Consider the following 21,665-nt stretch of genomic DNA (forward strand, 5'->3'; position numbering starts at 1 on the left):
CACAAGGATTGCTTTGGCCAGGGAGTTTATCCATCTCACACAGGCACATCAACGCGCATTTTTCCAGGACAGCAGTTCAGACACCCAGCAGGCAAACTCATTCCCGGAGCCCGGCCTCCTTAACAGGATGCCCAAGGTAATCACCACCAGGAGCGGCAGCTGCCTGGTCAGAGGGCTGCACAGCTCAGTGCTGGGCAGCCGGCAGCAGCCACTTTTTACACCCAGCCAGCGCCRAGGCAGGCAGCAATTCACTCCTGCAAGTTATGCAAAGGAGCCAAAGCCTTGGAAAGGCAAGTCCCCGCAAAGCRGCTGCAGGTTGTAGTCTGGCTACAAAACGTGTAGGGTTTTAGCTCCCTGGCACCTAGAGGGACAGCACAGCTCAGCTTTGTGCCCTATTTCCATGGCAACGACAGCTTTCCCCTCCTTAGCTCGTGGCTGGCTGGAAGCCCTGCAGCGCTTTGTGCCGAGACTGCAAAGAGGGCAGCAGCTCCCCCCCGCCCCGCCGCAGCAGCTGGGATGGCAGCGAGCAGCCTCGGAACAAAAGCCGAGTCTTCRTGCACGACATGGAATGATGGAAGGAGGGAGCGAGAGTGAGGAGGACTTCCTTTTCTGGTGGGAAACAACCCCCCACACACACGGAAGCGCACAGTCACTTCCTAGTACTTAAGAAATCAATATGTAATGCATTTTTCATAGCTTTACCGGAATTAGCAGCTTTAGTTTGGGTAACCTTTTGTGATGTGCAAATACACTGAAGAAAATCATGCATCATTAGGGATGAGAAATTCAAACTCCACTTCCACAAGGAGATCCATCCATGGACAACAAGATGAAGGCCGGTCGAGTTGGCTGTCAGGAATCTTCATGCTGTGCACATGGCTGCTGGATATACTCTACGAGACTCGCCAGAGAGCAAAACGGAGCAAAAACTCGGTCCCATGTCAGCCAGCTGAGCAAAAGCTGCTTCTCCCCCATCACATGCTCAGACTGCAAATCTGCAGGAAACTGCATTCACAGGGTGGCTTGGACAACCTCTCTCTTTGGCTAATTAAGCTTCTCCTCCACCCAGCAAGAGTTAGCAACATTAAGATGCAAGGCCTAGCCACCTAAGAGCCAAACTTCACGCAACACAGCCACAATGGCACTGACAGATGGTGCAGGCTCATCTACATGCTCTCCATGAAGCCATTCAGCCACCAAAGGCGGCAACTGGCAACCAGTTCAGAGGTTACAGCTAGCCAGGTTTCAGTCCCTGTGAAGCGCAGTGCATAAGCAGCAAGCTGGGTGTGCCTAGAGCTCCCCTGTTACTGGGCCCAATCCATACACACAGCCAAAATAAAGGCTTCCAGCTGGTTTCCATCACATATTTTACAGTACATCCATATCTGATCCAAATGTGAATCAACCTCTGCAAATTTTAACAGAAAGCCAGAGAACATCAACATGAACTACAGAAGCAAGACAGGATTCAGGTAATGGAGCACTGAAATACAGCAGGACCAGCATCTGGTCCTCCTCTCCCCACCCTTTTAGTCTGCAGGTCSAGAAGCATGTTTTGACCCATCCCTTCTCATACTTCCCCTCGCTTTTGGTTCAGYTGTGCAAGTACAGTCCTTCCAACTAGAGAGGAATTCCTTCCAGGATCACTCATCACTACCGCAAAGTCTGCCAGAGGCACTCCTAGGAAAACCAATGCATCCTTTCCAACTTCCGTGGAGTTCCCATAGAGGAAAGGGCTAGATTAGTCCTTTCCACCCTTCAGGCAACTTYCTGCAAGCAAGAACATTAACTGTGACTCTTCATTCTGGAAAGAAACAAAGCAGCATGGATATGAAAGACCACTGCAGTGGCTGAGATGAGACACTAACGTCCTGCTAGCTCAGTTTGTCATCTCGGACTTCAAATCCTGAAGTCTTTCAGATTTCTTAGACTAAGCTACTCAGCAGATACTCAGCAGATTTTTAGCTAATGAATCAACACAAGCTGTCCAGGAAACCAGAAATCCAGCCCACTGGAATGCTGCATCCCCGGGGAGCGGGAACAAACAGCGCCCTAGGAAGGAAATGAAACAGCAGATCAGAGGGAAGAGAACACTTGCAGCACTGACCCTCTTGCCACATTTACTTTTTTTAAAAAAAGCACTTCAAGAATTTTACACATTGAAACATTCATGTTGTTTAAGCCTAAATTCTTATGGTGCTGACACTTTTAGAACAGCTTGTTTTTTTTGCAAAAATGGAGAAAGGAATAAAAGAACAATTTAAACCTGAATCAACAGTGCCACCTAACGGCAATCCATCATCCTTGCTCATGAAATCTGGATGCTCCAGAATTGAAAAGGTTCTTTCCCAAAYGCTAATGTTAGTGAAACGTATCTAAAGATTAAAGATCAGAATGGGAATTGTGCATCTTTCAAAATGGCTTTCTCCCCTAGCATATTCAATTTTCATAATAGAATATTAAGTTCACTACTAGCAACCTSAATTTCTCCAGACAACAAATTTTGACTTCTTATACAAAGTCTATTACTTTTTCAATACAGGCAAATAGTGGTATAACTTCRAAATGAGAACCCAAAGCTTTGGCAACTACAAGCATACAGTCTGTGCATTCAAAAAATTTGTGATTAACAGAAGTCTCTGCTGAGGAATAGGCAGCTCTGAACATTGCATGAGAATTCACTGCTGTGGCTAAAGTTATGCAAGATGCCCCACAGTACTAGTGCTAAGCACTGATAGTATGTCAGCCTCAACTCACCAGCACCAGATGTAAGCAGGTTTTAAATACACGTTCAGGAGACTGCAAAACATTTCTATACCATCTGTTCTGCAGAAAAATAAACACGTAGAAGTAGCAGCAGCAAGTTCCCCATTCTGCCCAGCCATTGAACCTGACGATTCTTCTGTTATGGCTATTAGCAAACTTGAAAAGCACAAAGATTTTCTGGCCTTCAGAGGGGCATATTTAAGCAAGCTCTTCAAACAAATTTTATTTACTACCAGCTGAATCTGTATTCAAACAGTGGCAAGAGAAAAAATGCAACATGCCAAATTCTGCTAAGGATAGCAGACGAGGGTTTTTTCAGCTTGTTCTCCAGAATTTATTAGATAACAGATTACAATTTGTTTCCGTGCCTTTTAAACACCCTGCTCCCTGTTCACCTAAAGCACTTCTGTGCATGCAAAACAGCAACATAAGGCATTTATAGACTTATTTTTGGCCAATGCCTTCCAAGTCTGCCACATGAAAGTGGGTCACCACGTCCGTATTAGTGCCCTGAAATAAATCAGTCCAGCACACAACTTTACCAAACATCAACAGTATCCAGCAAGCACTTTGCTGTCCCATGCAGCCACATCAGATGTTCATTCACCTGCTGCTAGGAAGCTAGTTGTCCTTCTAGCTCTCCAGCCCAACTCTCCAGAGAAGTGTGATGGCAAGTGTGACCCAATTACCTTTCTGCAGCGAGGATTTGGACAGCTGAACCGCTTCACATCATTGTCCAGTAGAGCTGGAAAATTACAGAATGGACACCTGCAGCCCAGAAAAATATGCTATTAATAAGCCAAGCAAACACAATGCCAAACAAATCTTTGCAGAAAGTGGATTTAGTCAGATAGCTATGTGGCTGTTAATAAGGCTGCCAGCCAAACGCCTGTCACAAGGATTTGCCGACTAYGGTCTTTTTGCTCATATTTTTTCGATCACTTCCATGTTTGCAATCAAAATATGATACGCTCAGCACTGCTTTTGACCATGTAATCTAGAGGATCAGCACAAGGATGGCAAGTGATGAGGGAAGTCAGCCTTCCTGAATTTTAATCTGCTCCTAGTCAAAGGAAGGCAGACTGTGTTAAACAAGAACAGTCAGAGGAAAGTAGAAGCCCTAAATTAAAAGGGGGCTCTGACAGCTACCTGCCCCATAGTCAGCACACATTTAGGGTTCTGGAGGACAGTTTTCTACAAAGTACAGGATTTCCTCCAGTTCATCCATTCTGACTTGTGTACCCTGCATTAGAGACTTACCTGACAAGCTCATCTGCACAGGCAGCAGCCACCTCCTCCTCCGCTTTCCGCTCGTAGTATTTACGAAGGATGTTCTCTGGAAGCACCTTCTCCAGCTCGCTGGTGGGGAACGAACACGTGCAACTCCCTTCCATGCAGCTGAGCTCTGACTACAATTGGAAGGAGAGCAYTCAGTTTCAGTGTATTTCTAGTGACAAACAAGACTACTCAGTACCCTGATCTTTTCCAAATACAGTCAGAGCTTTGCTTATAGAGAAGAGAGCTTAAATCAGCAGATGACTGCCAGAGAACAGAGTAGGGGCTTGCTATGATACGAACAACGCTAGTTAATCAGCTAAATCAGGCCTCAGAAAAGCACTGGGCATGAAGCTGATAGCTGGGATTACAGTTTACTTGCTCCAAAGCCTCTGTGACCACAAAGCAGCCTGTTACCACTGCACGTTCTGAGAGCTGCACCATGATCACAAACAGAATATTCTGTTCTTGGTGATACACTCATATTAACTACAGCTGTCAGTTTATAGGGTTACATGAAATACAGATCCTAGAGTATCCCCCCAAAATTACCCTGAAGTTTGATGATCATGGCTCAAGGCCAAGGAGCACACATACCTCACAGCAGGTTAATAACTCGTTTATAGCTCAGCTAAGTATCAGAATAACTGCTAACTACTGCTCCTTACAGCTAAGTATCAGAATAACTGCTAACTACTGCTCCTTACCATTTGGACCAGCTCCAGTAATCATGTCCTAGTGATCATCAGCATCAGCATTTTTATCAGAGACTGAGAAGGTTAGTAGTCTTGTAGAGGAACTGATCCCAAATTAAGTTGAGATCACAAGGAATTTATGAAGAACAAGCCTTTAGCTAGGAAGAGACTGGCCCAGTCAGAGATAAGCACTTTTCTCTGTACAGATACCATTCACGGAAAGCACAGAATTGGTTTATTAATTAGTAAATCAAAACCAAACAAGTGCAAGTTGTTACTATGAACATTGTAAAACATTTTCCTAATAATCCATTAAAAGTTGGTAAGAATGGAGCAAGTTAGAGGTCAGCAAGACAAAAACCCYATTCAAAGACCCCATTGTGAAGCTCTTAGCTAATCATTTGATGGTGAGACAGACTTGTCAGATTTGGATTTTTGGACTCTATTCCATTCAAATACTTCCTAGGAAGTGCAGTTACATCTGGTTTCAGCAACAACGCTCTGCAAATAGCAATATAATCTTCCAACAGCTATCTACTCATTTCCCCGTTTTCAGGTGGAAAACCCTTACCTTCCCAGAGCCAAAGACTGCCTCCTGAGCATATTTAATTAGGCACTCCTTGCAGAACAAGTGACCATCTGCACACTGCGTTAGCTCTTCAAATGCAAACTCCCCRTAACAGCAGCGGCACTCTATCATCTGACCATCCTGCAGCCATAAACGGGTATTAACAGCATCAAAAAAAAAAATCAATAGCTAAAGCAAGATACCAACACGCTCTGCTGAAAATAAGAATGCAATGATGTGGGTACATACAACTAATTCATTTAAAAAATGAGCATTAATTATAAGAAAAACAAGTGAGCTACAGATATACATTATTCTATTAGATATCTTCTTTGTAGTTGAAACTCACCATGAGAAAGCAAACCCAGAAACTCAGTTTTAAGTAACTTAACATGTACATGTTCTCCATGATAGATTCCCCTCTCCTCTCCCTCTTCCCCCCAGCCCCCTGAAGAACACATCATGTTTGGCTAATTCTCAGCTCACAGGCAGAGAACTATCTTGGGTTAGGGAAACTGTGCTTGCAAGGAAGCAGCAGAGAATATGCACAATTCACGTAGGGAAAAAACAAGATTAGATCTGTTGCCTTCTAAAGGAAGATTTACCAATTTGTCTCGAGAGTCTGCCTTGACTTCTTCACTGCAGAGACAGAAGCTTGTCATTAAGAGCAAGTATGCCTGCTTCTTCACAACACTGACATCTCCAAAGTCAGAAGAAAAATAGGCATTGAAAAAGGGAAGGGTAACCCTCAGCTGCTGAACTCATATCCTTCTCTTCATTTAAAGGGAAAGGCTTACTTTTCAGTCTTTTTTTTTWAAAAAAGTGGTCCTTTCTGCAAAGGAGAAAGGCCTTTCCACTGGCAGCGCTCCAAAAACAGCAAACCTGTTTTAAACAGCCATAATGTGGATAGTAAGAGCAAAACTGCTACAATTCTATCACAGTTTTTGTTCTGGCCAGTAAAGATACAAGCAACAGCTGACAGATCATTGCATCCATCAATACTGCCTTGCTGGACTCAGCTCTTGTCTACCTTTTAGAAAAGCCAGCCAACACATACTATGTAGGTTCTGCCAGCTCAGCAAAGAGTAGCATAGTGCAAATGCAGCCCTTCAGAAAACAAACTCTATGCCAGAAGTCAGCAAAGTAGTAAGTGCAAAATAGTYTCTATACATAAACTGAACTCTGGGAACCACACTGTCAATACTGACCTTCTGATACTGTTCCTCGTTCATCTGCAGAGCAAGAAGAAAGTCCGCATGCTGTAAGAGAAATATATGCATCTGTATTTGTAGAATGGATAAACCAAATTCCATCCTCTAAACATTTTACATTATCTCAAGATTTACAAGCCACCATAAAAGGCACACCATCTGCCTACAATATCATTCAGTCTGGCCTTCCAATCCATTAAGCTATTTACAATTCAGCTAAAATAGACTGCAGAAGTAAAGGCAGCAAAACAAAGAACCAAGTTCTGGATTATGGAGGGCCATTAGTTCACGTTTCTATGGGCAGGCAAGCTCCCACTCAATAGGTCTCTCCAGAGAAAGCCTCAAGGAACATYAGCTGGTCTGCCATGAGTGGCTGGTTTGCTTTGAGTCTAGTTGTTATTAACCACCAACTCTGAGAAGTAATTACAATCCTAAAAGCAGAAGAGGCAACTACTACTTATTACAGGAAAGAACTCATTAATGTACGGGGAAAAAAAAGCCCAGAAAGGTGTTTTATCATAGACTACAAATCAATATTAGCAGATACATAGAAGCTTTTCAGCCACAAAAGTGACAGGTAAATATTAAGTAAATACAGAATTCCTTGCTTGGCTTTCCCCCTCAAGTAACTCATTTTTCAAAGTGTTAATAGTTAAGAGTCAAAAGCCATCAGTTATTCAACATTTTGTTCAGCATTTGACTTCCAAAAGAGACAAATTTCCATGCTTCAAGCCAAGACCTCTGCAGTAGCTGAAATCATTTGCCTTGAGATCAAAGCAGCTCCTCCCACTCACCTCCGCCATCTCTTTAACTTTCTGCTCATAGAATTCCTGTTCCAGTAGCACTGGTGGGAGAAGTGAGAGGCGGTCATAGGACCTCCAGTGTCGTCTCTTGTTCTCCAGGAAGAACATCCGCTTCTCAATTTTCACATCACCTAAAGTAGAGTTAAAGGTATAATGAAATCAGATAGGGCAGCAAGAACAAAGCTTAAACCCTTCCTCCTCTACAYACTACCAGCTAGATAACTTCAGCATCTCAAACAGCACTGTAGCAAGCAGATGCACTAGTGAAGAGCATCTTCAAAACAGATGCTAGACAATGACAGAGGTAGATGGGACCACAGTCCTTTCCAACAGCAGCACTTTCTGCTGCAAGCCAGCTCTGCTTACAGTATGCATGCAGAGAGCATCACACATACCAGTTGGTATTTACCTTGCTCAAATTTGAAATCTATATATGAAAATTGATTCATTTCTTTCCTCCTTTTTCTTTTCCCACTGGTTTCTGGTGACAGCTCCTGCCATTTCTTGATGGCATCAGAAAAGGCCTAGAAAACAACATACAGGCACATAAATCCTTCCTGCTCTCTGGGAGAAAGCAGAGATAAACATGTTAAATTAAAGCACCGCATAAAAACTTGTGCATGAGATCAATTTAGAAATAGGAAAGCYAAACACCCTATACAGGCAGGTCTACCTCTCTTTATCCATCCTGTTGCTTTGTTTATGAAATGATTGTTATAAATTCATAAAAGAGCCATCTGTTGTGCAGGCAGAGTTGAATGATGCTTTGCAACAGCTCAGCTTATCTCTAATACAGCCAGCGTCCATTTTGATAAAAAAAGCTCAATTTTTTTTGAAGCTTCTTTTCTGAAGGTTTAGAGCTAGAAGCACCTGCTTTTGCTCAATTCAGCTACTCAACAATCAATCACTCAAATAGAAAAAAAGAACACCACCTTGCCCTTTATTTTTGCTTTTTAAAGTTAAGTCTTGGAAAGATGCTTAAGCAAGAGAAGCATATCAGAAGAGTAGCTCCAGGTCAACAATTTAAGACAGCATTCACATTTAGCTTGTTGGTACTTGAGAACAAGTTTCTTTGCGGCTCCATTACAGTGACAATTTACAAGGAATATATGATTTATTTTGAAAAATCATAAGAATGAGGAGCAGGCCAGTGAGATTCTTGGTTCTTCTTCAAYTATGCGTAGCCTTAAGACTTGGCTAGTCTAGGCATTACTAGCAATTATGCTCCCCTTCAGCAAAGTACAGGAGCATTCCTCAGTTTAATGCATGACTCACCATCAATTAGCTAGTGCCTCCTAACTCTCCTAGGACAGCAAAACAAAACTTTTTGTGGCTGGTAAATTTTACAAGTCTCTTCACTAAATGGACATCAAATACTTTTTGAAAGGAAAGGCAGATTTTAAAAATACAGCCACACACAAAAGCAGATGGTGCAGTAAGGCAAGAGACATGACATTGCTCTTCTCCAYAGACAAGCAGAGATTACTAGTAAAAAGATAGATTTGAATTGAAGAACCTTTCGCGTGATTGCATAGTGTCCTTTGAGTTCGTGTAGTGCCCACTTAATGTCCTGGCTGCTCAGCATTTTGAAGTCTGCCATAAGGAGGTCAGCTGCTTGAATAAAGCACCGCTGATCAAGTGGGGCAAGTTTAGAAAAGTCAAAGTAGTCCACTTTAGGCACCTGAGAAGAAAATGCAAGAGACAATAGAGGATATAAAAAGGCTTCTACAGACAGAAAGCACCCCAAACAACCCATCTTTCACCAGTCAGAACTTCTACCAGACCTCACAAAACAAGTTACATGGCACTTGTTCTGAACACATACCCAAGCATAAGCTTAGAGCACAGCACGGCATGTGARGCTCACAGTACACACATTTGTGCAGGTAACCTGCCTCAAGCTACACCACTCTGCAGCTCTGCTCCTAGCAGAATCTACACCAAGCAGCTTAAAGCCATTTGAGTGTGGCTACACAAATACATCCTCTTCTCACTGTCTTGTGTTACTGTAAAGGGTGAAGAGCTTCACCAGCTCACGTTTGAGGGATACTTTCCAGAGCAGAAAGAAGTATTTAGTGTCTGCATCTCAAGTCACATACAGCCATTTCAATTTACTCAAAGAAAGCATCTCTGGGAAAAAAGTCTTTGTCAGAGATATTGGTGGGGCAGGGGGGGGAAGGGGGAAAAACTATAGGGAGATTCTCAAGAGGCAAAAAGCAACGCCTAAATCCCACACAAGAGACTTGATGTCCAAGTCTACTTCATGCAACAGAAGGACAACAGTGACCAAAATGAACACTCCARATGAGAGACAGCCAACAAGCAGACAGGAAACAGGGACTGGCTGAAGGAAGAAAACCAAATAAGGTAAAGCTAGCTCTACAGTAGCAAAACAGAGTCTTGAAGTCATACTTAGAGCAACTTGTTGCTTGTAAGCAACACATAACACTTATTAGTTATTTAACATCAGTTTAAATGCACCCAGAGGCCTCCTGCAACAGTCCCATTCAGTTAGGCACTCCACAAATACACACTAAYAGAACAAAACATCCCAAGATCAGCTCAGGTTGAACACACTTAGTGGGAAGCACACTATAGATGAGGCTTTCTCACTTGCCTTTGTCTCATCTTGGCTGGCAAGCAGGCTGCTGCTGGGATTTAATACCACTCTGCCTTCTTTCTTTGGGTAATCTGGATTTTCCAGGAGAAAGTTACAAAGTCTGAAAAGATAAATATAGTTACATGAGGGGTTGAGAGCTCCAGTTCATTCCTCACTAAGTTTAGTATTCTACAACTGAGAGGCTGGGCAGGCAAGTTAGAGCCTGTCCTGTGAGAACTAAGAGGTCACAGGCTAGAGCAAACTGAAGCTAAACAACTCAAAATTCGGTAAAGAATGATCTGCTGTATGACTGTAAAAGGAGAAGCAAATAGATTTGTATTTCAACAGTGACATTTATATAACAGAAGTTTGTATGGGCGAGCTACTMCTATCCTATGTCAATGGGGAAACTGGTTCACTTCCCTACTCATCCATCAATGAGTAATCCATGGAAAGTACCACCTCCTTTGAGTGCAAGCCAAATCTGGCATGATTAAGAGTCAACGTGTACCAACTTTCTGCTACTCTGGAATTAACATTATGAAGACCATACAAAAGAACAGTCAGAGTAGCAGCATTAACTCAAACACAGCTGACATCTATTGCAGCTAATTTAAGTGTACCCTTGGAAGAATAAGCTTAATACCTCCCACAAAACCTGTGAAAGGCTAATGTCATCCTGGATGGATTACAGATTCAAATTTTAATTAAGTTCCAGTCTTCATCTACTTTCATATTAAAGTTGAGATAAAAACATGTTTAAACTGGGTTCATATACAGTATGCATTCTCAACACAGGTTTATTGTAATAAGGCTTGAAATCAGACAGGCATTATCCAACCCACTAGAAACTGCCCTAGCTGGAACAGTACTTAAAAAACAATTAAGCTGAAAATTACATGCTTACTACCCTCTAAATCCAGCATAGCTGAGGTCYAATCACAGAAAAGTCCAGACACACACACACACTTTGTCAGTTAGGTTTAGCTTAGAGCTTTTCAGCATAGAGGAGACTCTAGCAYGTAGTTTAAGGATACGGGCATTGCCAGAGCTCTACAGATACTTCAGAAGCCCTTTTGAAGGGGAAAGTTTGTTGTAGCCTATTTGAATCAGACTTTCACAGCTTATTCTCAACTCTGTCACCAACCAGCTGTGCTAGTTGGATCAAGTCACATAAGCTGTTCCTCAGTTTCCYCAGCTGAGGAAAATACCCTTCTGAAAGAAGCTATGAGGAGCAATTACCATTTGTAAAACTTTCTGAATGAAAAGGTGCTAGAAGGAGCAAAGACATAATTGCTGCTAATTTACATTCCTGATGTCAGAAATCAGTCCTTAATTAAGAAATCTGAACTGCCTTGAAGCATTAACCCACTATCACAGCACAATTACTTCAGCCCTGCTTTTACATTCAAAGCAGAGGCATTTCTTTTTGTTTAATCAGGTATTGACATATTGAGCCAGAAGCTTTTGACTGAATGTGAATGCTTCTGCACACAAAAGCTGAATAGATGATACCCTGCTAAGAGGAGTTCTCACATCTTATCTTTCACACCAGTGGAAGGTTTTAAAGACAACCATTTCTGAAAAACAACAAAATATCTTGGCATTTAATAGCATCCAGCCTCCCCCCCCTCCCCTTTTGTAAAGGGTAACTGTTCTAATCCAGCAAAATCAGAACTTCAAGGACCTCAAATGTAAGGGTTTCAGCTGCGGCACAGTCGGAATACATTTGAACTACTCTGCAAGTTGCCATTTCAGTGGTGAGGATTTTCAGAGACGTTAACCTTCAATACGTCCGACAATTAGTTAAGCGCGTCCCAGTGTGCAGTGCACGCACGCTTGCGGCACTGTTCATTAATATCTGCACCACAGGACACAGAGCCAGTTAAAAGCCTCATCCCTGTCCAAACCCAACCACCCTTATTTATTATATTTCAAGCCTGATTCAGCTTGACATACCACAGACATCAGAGAGATCCTGCCAGCTAGGCTTACCAGTGTTTTGACCTATTTATTCCAATACAAAAGATGCAGTGACAACTCAAAAGATAGTTTGGTTAAGGAAATGAAAATATGGGGAAGAAGCCTCTATCGCCCAGTAAATGTGCAATGCACCACTGAGCAGACACTGTAGATGGCCTAGAGGGAAGCCTGTAAGTGCCTTTTCATCCCAGTGGTTCTGTGGTGCACAATAGAAGGGAGGATTTCAGGAGCAAGAAAGGAAGGAACATATTAAGACTTACAGAAGCTGATACAGGGATTTAATTCTATCAGGCTTTCCTGGATCCCTGCAGCATACACTAATGAGTTTTTCTACACCATCTGTGTGAGGATGTCATGGCCCAATCACCCTACAGCCCTAGCAGTTTTCTACAGTCCCAATATAAGCAACCAGTCTTCAGCGTATCAAGCACACAGTGCAGGCATCCAAAAGTTTCTCATATTAAACAGGCCACCATTGCAGGGAATAGACTTGCATGTGAAATCTCACTTTCCGTAAGATTTTAATTTCTTCACAAGTCCTGCTCTGAAGGCTTCATAACAACTTTATAACAGACAAAGGTAGCAAATTGGAAATCAAGGCCCAATGGATGGGCTCATCCTTAGTTCTCTGCCAGTTAACTTATTTATGGTCCAAGAAATAACTGTAAGCCTCACATACTTCAGTATCRCTTAACTAGTGCCCTAGTTATCTGCAAAGGGATTCAGATTCATACAAGTTGGAGTGAATACTAACCAACACCTATTCTTCATTCTCATATCATATAACTAGTTTCAGCATGTTTCAGATAGCAGCAATAGCTATAGAGAGAGGAAAAACCACCTAATATCAGGTAAGTCAAGAGTAATTTTCTTCAGATAACTCCCTCCCAAGCATTTGCTGGTGCCACAGTACACAAGTTTCACTCTGCAAACATGCAAGCTTTATCCAAAAGGGTAGACAGATGACAGAACTTACTATTAAGGTTAATGGCTGCTTTTTTTTTTTTTTTTTTTTTGATTCTAACATGATTCACAGGCATATCACATACTGATTGCTAACACTGGGGGCTTCTTGAGCTGGTAGCACACTTGGGAAAGTGACAGTTCTTAAGCTTTTTCTACTGCTTACTTCCTTCCCCAGCTCACATTTCTGCTTAACTTTATCAAAATCAGTCCATCAGCAGCTATCTAGAATCATGCATCTAGAATCTCTTGAAATACATTYGCGCTAACTGCAAAAAGTGACTTGAAAGAAAAGTCAACAGTACCACTGCTACTTGATTGAGCAAAGGGGATAAGAACAGCATCATGCATCAAATGGAGTCCAGTATGGTGTCAGCTTTGCCTGGAAAGCAAAAGCCAAATGAAAGAGGCAGGAATCTGTTTTTCCCCGATTGAGAACTCACCAACCCACCTCTGAACTATGTTTTATAAAACAAGTCATGTCAGTATCTTATCCTGCGGAACCTAGCAATAGTTAGGGGAAGTGTGTGACATCCTTAAATAATCAAATGACCAGAAACAGCATTTGCAAATTACCTCAACAAGAGCAGAGAAACTTAAGTGTGATGGCAGAATTACAAAGTCMAAGAACTAAGTGTTACTTTAGAAAGAGCTTCATTGGATAGAAAAAAAAAAAATCTATGCTCTTTGGCGCTACCACCCTTCGTACGCTGTGAAACAGCAGCACTAGCAAGAGGAGCAGTGGAAGTGATTACAGCCAGACTGCTGTACGAACGCTCTGGCCCTGAGCTCTATACTTACACATTTAAGTCATAGCAGTTCTTGAGGCTGATTAGCTCTTCAATATACTCCTTCTTCACATCAGGGAATCTTGCTTCCTACAGCAGGAAAAGCTAAAGGTTATGTAGGTATTAGAGGAGCTGTGCAGCACAACCTAACAACAGGGGCCAGAACAGGTTCCAAGGGACCAGGTATACCCAGCCACCATGGATACTGCAATCCGCTGGCTCTCCTTCCCTCCRCAGAAGGACTATTAACAGCTCTTTCTCACAGGAATGCTGATAGTGATGCTGGCTTGATAAGCAATTCAGGATAGACAGAAGCAGCAGACATACAGATGTGATCTAATACACAAGCAGAGCTAATATTTACCTTCAGAGGACTAAGGAGTTTCAGATTGTCTGCTGAAAGACAACATTTCAACGCAGGAAAAAAAAAAGCACATATACCCATTCAAAGCAACCAGTCACACTGGTGATGAGACTGGGGTGGGGTGGGGGAATCAAATCTTTGACATTCTGTAAAGCCCTCCCAGCACTGGCCACATGGTAAGAGCAGCAAAGGGGTGCCCTCTGCTCCTTGGGCTTCTACACAGGTATTGCAGTTGATTGTGCCAGGTGATATATTGCTTTGCAAGACTGAACCGATCAGGTTGTAAATCAATTCTGGTAACACAAGACTATTTGTCCATCTTACCAGAGCCAGTCACAGATCAACTTTTACTCAAGAAGAGAAGAAATTTTTTTTTAGGCTACTACTTTGAGAATAAGAACAAAAGTACTTTCTCAGCCTCAATTTTCACAAATAGAATGGGATAGAAATGACTTCAGGGGAGAATTAAGATACAGATCTTCACACTTGATGCCTTAAGGAATAATTTTCCCTAAACAAGGAAAGACCTTTCCTGTCTAACAATCAAGAGGAAGCCGGGGCTCTGGAGGAGAGGGGAGAACAGCAGACAAGGCATTACCACAGTACACACATCACATTACTCATGTTTGTGACTGTACCAAAGGTRAGGATTGCCTGCCTTTGTCATTCAGTAGTTGTAGCTACAGCCCCTCTGTGCAAACTAGCACATGCACAGCTGGAAATCATCTAACCTGGTGGATGTGAGAGCACATGTGTATGGGGGATTTAAACAATCTTTACTCTGCCTATCCCATGTCCCCTTAGAGCTACTGCTTTGAAATCCACACTGCAAGGAAAATTAGCCCTGAACTATGGTGGCCTTTACATGACCATGGTCCAGACTGCTCTGGCTGGGAGAGCCAGCTGGGAGAGCCAGCTGGAAGTGGTCATAGCCCCCAACAATGTGTCCCTAAACTTTCTCTATTTTCCCGTTCCACCTGCATTTARTGTCTCAGTTTTACCCATTTAGTTCTAAATCCATTTCTAAACCAGCTGCACAAACTTGAGTTAGCGATCAGACAGACAAAAAAAAAGTATAACTGGGAGGAAAGTAGCTTCTGAGAGCAGAGCTGCAAACAAACCATTAGAAGACTCATTTTTCCTCACTGTGCCCTTGAAACCCTGCAATCAGTTCTGCTAAATTCCCTAGATCCACAGCCAGCCCTAAACTAAACAGTGCCCTCATGGTTCACATCCCCTCCTTGCTTCTGCCACAGAACAGGTTAGTCCTTCAAACCAAGCTTCTCCAAGACAGTTCATTGCTTGTTCCTCCAATACTTGGCTGAACACAGAGGATTTGTGGCTGAAGTCAATAAAGCTGTGCTTTGAGCACATGAAACGCTACATACCTTAAAAAAAAAAGGTCTGAAAACAATGTGCACATTGAAGGCAAGCATGTGGGAATACTTACAGTCTCTCTGATGAGCAGTGCAGTGAGGTCTTGGTCCTGTCCAGCAGCTCCTTGTTCTGGCACATTACCAGAGCCAAGTTCATGCAAGCCCTGTCCAGGGAACGCTGGACCTGGCTGTTCATTGTCCATTGCTGCCTGCTGACTTCTTGTTTCTTCTGGTGGATGAGCTGGCTGAGGTGAAGCAGGACCTGGAATCCCATCTTGCTGTGGTTCAGGTCTGGGGAAGGCTGGCCCAGGAGCCTCTTCTCCATAAGCCCTCAGAGATCCTGGGTCTGCTTCAGGCTGGCCTTGCTGAGGAGCACAGCCATTTAACACAGCACGTGGCTCRCTTTCCGAAAGCTGGACATACGGGTGATCCAACTGGCTATTTTCTTGGATCACCTGTCCACCCGCAGAGGTTGCAGCAGCTGTTCCTCTGAAATTCTGTAAGACCTCTGGCTCAAGGTCGTCTTCCACCTTTTCCTCTGCTTGTGGTGGAAGGTCTGCTTTCTCCAGATTAATGACACCCTTGTTAACAAGCTGTGGACTTGTCTTTATTGCTGGAAACAAATTTGGTCCAGGCTCCTGGTTGCTCTTAATTTCAAATCTGGAGCCATTAGGCTCAGAGGGTCCAGGCTGCTGCAAGGCAAGGTTCATATTCTCATCCCTGCTCGGTCCAGCACTGCTCTCCACTATATGATTATACTGGTCTCTCTGGCATAGTAGAGTTGAGATCTCATCTTGCAGATATATGCTCCTCAAGGGCCCTACAGCACCTTTAGATCCTCCTTCTCCTACAGTGTTCACACCCTGCCACTGAGCAGCAGGTCTGATGACATTAGGACGCAGCAGCTGCTGATGCTTTGGGGTCTGAAAAGAAGACAGACAAGAGTAGGCAGAGGGAGTTCTTTTCTGCACATCAGGGTCCTTACTCCGATCTTTTGCATCTGATCAAATTTCTGATAGGAGGTAAATGAAAAGTCCATTCAACACTGCGCAAAAAGCTGCAATCTACACATCTTTATGTAATTGAATCCTGATCAGTTTTACCCCATCCTTGGCCCATCCAAGCGCTAACAGCAGAGAATATTTAGCAAACTGAGGATGCACAGGACTTTCAGACTGGAATAGTTTCCTGAACTTACCCCAACTTCCACTTCAACTTCACTCCCAGTGAAATATTCTTGGCAGTAGGAACTAGCTGATATTGTACTTGCATCTCAACTCATTTAAACAAGTAGCAGGAACTAAAGCTCAAAATGGTAATCTCTAGCCTTCTTCCTACTTCTGGCAGGCTAAGACTTCTCTAAATGAATAGGTTTTGAAAAGTCTGTTACCTTTTATAATTAAAAAAAGGCCAGTTTAACAATTCATTTTCTCAATGCCTCTTGCTACATCAATGGAGAATTCAAATATATTCCTCATATAGCTTGAATGTGAAATTAGATAGCAGAAATCATCAGCATAAGCTGAAACACCTCACCATCCTGTGTGACTGTGCTGGTAGGAAAAAGCATAGGTTTGTCAAGCACACTGGCTTTGTAAAACTACAATTCAAATCTTTGCAACATCCCAAAAATCCAAGTAGAACAGCAAAACAAAGAATATGGGATTAAACAAGGCTTGTTTGAAGACACACATTTTAGAACATCAAAAATGTATTGTTTAAAATCTTTCAGCTTCTTGCAGTCACTTTGACTTTATAGGTCTTTACCACATCAGTTACTGAACAGTTTGGAAAGTGCCAGTGCTACCTCTGAAGCTCTAATTCTGGGGAAAAGTGAAATTTAAAGAATCAAACTTTCTACTATGAGAGGTTAGACATGCTTAGGACATGGCTGCAGGCCATATGCAGTAAATCAGAATATGAACTAGCAATGTAACAACTGCTTTATTGCAAATGCCCACATGAAAGCAGTATGCAAGAGAAGACAATTGCTTTTCAACCTACTCCATTACACACCCAAAGAATGAGTGGTTAGACACCCACACAAGACTGCTCTGGATCAGCATTGAGGACAAAAGCTTATTGGAAATAGCAGACAAGATGTTTGCTACTATCAGCCAAGCAAGAGTCTCATTAACTACAGCAGCAGCCCAAGCAGACTACGCTCCATCTTCCTAGGGTAAGATAATTTTATGGAAGCTAGAGCCTTCCTTAAGCATAAATTTAAAATGGAATGTAATTTACCAATCTAGATTTCCCCTTTTAACATTTTAACATTCATTTCAGACATCCCAAGTAAACTACTGTAACTGGACAGGACTCTGAGAATAGCTGCACAAAAACTAGCTATAAAAGCAACAGATAAAGCAGCAAAATGTACAAAAATGAAGGTTCACCTCCGCCAAGATGACTACATCATCATCATCATCTTCACGCCGCTGCTGGGCTGATGTTTCCAGCAACAAAGGTAATTCTTCATCGGAGGAATCTGATATCGTGATAAGACCTTCGTCTCTATGGTTTATCCAGTCTGTAGTAAGGCAGGTGAAGTTAACTGTTTGCTAAAGGTACACAGTTGAAGTTACACAGCAAAAAGCACTGAGGCATTTGACAAAAGCTATCTTTACATTTGCATTTGAGCAACAGTGAAGTGCTCAAAGGTCACTGGCTCCTCTACAACTTGCATTACAGCCACTCCCATGTTCCTCAGCCCACTGAGGGAAAGACCTGCACAAACTATAGCTCAAGCAACACCATATGCTTGAAAACATTCACTAATTAATACTGCCCAGAGATTCTGCTATCCCAGACTAGAGAAGGAATCAAGCTACTGCAAAAGCTATTTCCAGTAAGCCAGGTACAGAGCACCTACTAATTTTTGCAGAGAAATCATGAACTTCCAGTATCTTAATGTTTACACATTTTATTAACATTTGCAGTGTGGTCAAGAGGAGAGGTAATGTCTCCAGTGCAATCTGGCCTCTTCCGAAAGCATGTGACCTTGCATGAGTACCTTATGCAAGACAGCGATAGAGCCCCTTGCTGTGGCTGCAACAGATACCCTGTTATTAAGATGACAAACTTTCTCATGGCTTGTCAAGAGAGAAATATAGATGCTAATGAACAGAGCTTCTGGAACTCAGAAGCTCCAGTCAAACAGTGCTCCTGGGCTGAGTAGACAGCATATACCCATGCCTTGCCTCTAATTTGAGACAGTGTTTTGGTTCACACTTTAATAACTGTACGGTAAACCAACACACAACTGTATCRCTCAATAGGTTTAAGTATTCACAGCTTTGGAGTATTCATTTACCATCCCTCAGGCATACAGAGAAAGCATCGTTCTGAATTCCACTCATGGAGGAACAAGTGCCAATGCTTAACAGTCTTAYTAGGATACGAGCACAAAGCCTGCCTCTTTCCTCTGAGGCCCTTACGATGCTGAAACATAATGTGGCCCTCAAATCAGCTGGAATATCTCTACAAGGCTTTGGTATTTCCAAGAGTTTACCTGTGTGCCTTAAAGCAACCAAGAAACAAGAGGGCAGAACAAAGTATTTCAAGTGTCAGTATAAAATGACAGACTTCAGAACTRCCTACAGAAAATAAGGCATAACAGAGCATTACACGACACAGCAAAACAGACTGCTAACACTTTCCCATTAACACCACTTCCTAGTTTAATATCTTTCAATTCTACTGCTTGTTAACAGAGTTTTGGAAATACGCACAGATCAGTACTCACCTTTCCCTCTGTGGCTACGGAAACTGTTCAAGTGAATTACTTCTTCATTCCCACCTCTCTCTGCCATTTTAAACTGCTGCACCCAGAAGCATCAATGTCCAGGCATGACAATCAGGGTAGCAAGAGGAACTAGAAGACAAAATGAAAAATAATGAAGATAGCAACGCAGATTTAATGACATTCTAATTGGGCCTTTCCAAGACTCAGTCACTAGAGCATCATTGGAATTCTCATGGCTTTCCCAGYGCAGCCTCTCCAAGACAATATTCTTCCTAAATAAGTTGTCAGTGCCTAGAAAGACATATTTCAATTTTCTATTCTCATAGTTAGGACAGCATGACTGAAGAGTGCAAACAGGCCTAGAAGGTTCTTATGGAGAAAACATGAAGACGCTTATAGCTACACAGTCGCAGGAAGGGAGGAGATGCACTTCATCCAGCTGGGATTCAAACCCTCTACGTTCTGCATACCAGAACCCTCTCCCGGTTCCCAAGAGGTCAAAAGCCCGATGCATCAACTCGCATAGTGGTGTTTCTGCCACCATCTGCTGGTGAGAAAAGCACAAGCCAGGTGCCTGAGCTGTCACAGGGCGACACCGTACAAGTTTGCATCTCAGACTGTGTCATTAACAACCATCCCCTGTTGCATGCAACATCAGGAAGCAAGCCATGTCACATTAGTATGCAAGAAATGCTAACATTAGCATCAAGGTGAACAGTCAGTGAGACCTGCAAGCCTGACTAATGAGAAGTTGAATTGTAAAATAACAAGCTACTCAATGGAGAGACTATTTTATCAAACTCTGAATTCCCTTGTGGGCCTGCCAAACGGAGACAGCTTCAGAGGGGTCAGAGAGGCTTTGCAGCTCACTTCCAGCAACGTTCATGCTATTAATGCTYCAGAAAGAAGCTGCATCCCCTGACATGTCAATGCATAAGTGCATGTTTCTGTTACTGCTTTAAACAGAGTTACAAGTCACATCTACAGAACACACTTTCTTGCCAACATCTGCTACTTTAACCATGAGTCCTCCCTGATTTATGAGACATTCCCTCTTCAATGAGGTTTTGCTCTAAATTCCAAGATATGCCACATCTGCTCCCAAATTTAAAAGACAGCACAACAGGGATCAAGTTCCTTCGCAGGACAGAGCATTTGGAACCAAAATTTTCTGCTACCACCTGTTCTTGGACAGACACAATGTGCTAGCTGGAGGCTCCAGAACAGGATTAGGAGATCAGAGGAAYCATTTCAATCCACACAATAGGTTTCCATTTTATGCTCTGTCAGCCTCTAGCTCTTGGTGCCCACCAGCACAGAARAGTTGAATATATTCATGAACTCCGAGCACAATTTGATCACTGGAACACTAAAGGACACCTTTTTATAGAGAAGTATTTGTCTCATTACTAGAGCACGATATTGGCATTATGAAATATTTACTGATGCAGAAGTCAGAAGAAAGTGGCAAGTCCGCCATAAAATCCTGTTAGCTAGTCCATAACAGCAGCACAAATTCCTCCTCAATAATTCTACCTAACCTCCTCTGCAGGGAACAGGATTTGCAGCTAGGAGAGCAAGATGAAAAAAAAAAATCTATTTAAAAGCATAGTAGATACATACACAACACCAGGAGTTAGTAATCACTACCACCTTAGAAATATTTTAATACAATATATAAATATATAATCTAATATATACAAAACATTTATTTAGAAAAAGCCAAAACTAAAACCATACTTCACATAAGCACACTCTGCACAGTAACARCAGCAACCTAGCCAGTCTCTAGGTAGGAAAACATATCCCCCCGCAGAGTAGTGCCCAGACCTGGTCCCAGAGCCTCTCACTGCATGCACCAGGATGAACGAGCAAGGCAGCAGCRTTTTCACATCTGCAGGGCACTCGCTGGACACATATAAAGGGTGCCAGCAGCATGGTTCAGTACCTGAAGTATGCTCCCTTTACACTGCAGAACCTCCATCCTAGTGGTTTTCAAAGCTTGACTAGAAAAAGCTGCAGCTCATCTGGTCCCAGCACGGGCAGTAGTCCTGCTTTAAGAGGGAGGCTGGACTGGAGACATTGAGAGGTCTCCTTAACCACCATTTTAACAAATGTGCCACTACTCCTACATTCAAAGTCCCAAAACCTCACGAGAAGACCCAGTTTCCAGTAAGCAGTCCTTAGAGTATCATGGGATGTTGTTGCTTTTTAGTAAGTATGCTACTCAACAGCCAGACTTCARGAGTTTTACATCATTTCCACTAGGTTTTTCAGCTTCTGCATCTTCTTACAATCAAGGAAAAAAATGTCTTTTGCCAGAATGGTACAAAAGCACTGTTCTCGCACTGCAGAGSCACCAGAGCAGCAGCTCAGCAGCTGGATAATTACAAGCATACTTGGAGAAAACATTGCCCTTTTCATAGGTCACATCCATATAAAACAMTATAGGTCCATTTTTCCTGGTACTTGTGCATAGCTATCACCTAGTCCTGTAGAGCATGTTTTTTTTCATCCACATTCCTCCAA

At 42.6% G+C, this 21,665-nt stretch overlaps 1 protein-coding gene across 1 annotated transcript in view; it reads right to left on the reverse strand.

The window, feature by feature from the left end:
- Positions 1-21,665, reverse strand: part of RNF216 (ring finger protein 216) — a 73,083-nt gene that overhangs the window by 47,142 nt on the left and 4,276 nt on the right. The window contains exons 2-13 of the mRNA XM_085309360.1: positions 19,137-19,265; positions 17,788-17,921; positions 15,466-16,314; positions 13,665-13,741; positions 9,936-10,038; positions 8,835-8,999; positions 7,728-7,842; positions 7,310-7,449; positions 6,513-6,563; positions 5,308-5,445; positions 4,027-4,175; positions 3,456-3,534 (exon numbers count right to left, since the gene is read on the reverse strand). Of these exons, the coding sequence (XP_085165486.1) occupies positions 3,456-3,534; positions 4,027-4,175; positions 5,308-5,445; positions 6,513-6,563; positions 7,310-7,449; positions 7,728-7,842; positions 8,835-8,999; positions 9,936-10,038; positions 13,665-13,741; positions 15,466-16,314; positions 17,788-17,921; positions 19,137-19,203 (2,067 nt within the window). The 5' untranslated portion in view covers positions 19,204-19,265. The remainder of the gene's footprint in view (positions 1-3,455; positions 3,535-4,026; positions 4,176-5,307; positions 5,446-6,512; positions 6,564-7,309; positions 7,450-7,727; positions 7,843-8,834; positions 9,000-9,935; positions 10,039-13,664; positions 13,742-15,465; positions 16,315-17,787; positions 17,922-19,136; positions 19,266-21,665) is intronic.

The sequence above is a fragment of the Rhea americana genome, unplaced genomic scaffold, assembly GCF_003343005.1.
Source record: "Rhea americana isolate MKP2758 unplaced genomic scaffold, rheAme1 scaffold_297, whole genome shotgun sequence".
Taxonomy (NCBI): Eukaryota; Metazoa; Chordata; class Aves; order Rheiformes; family Rheidae; genus Rhea; species Rhea americana.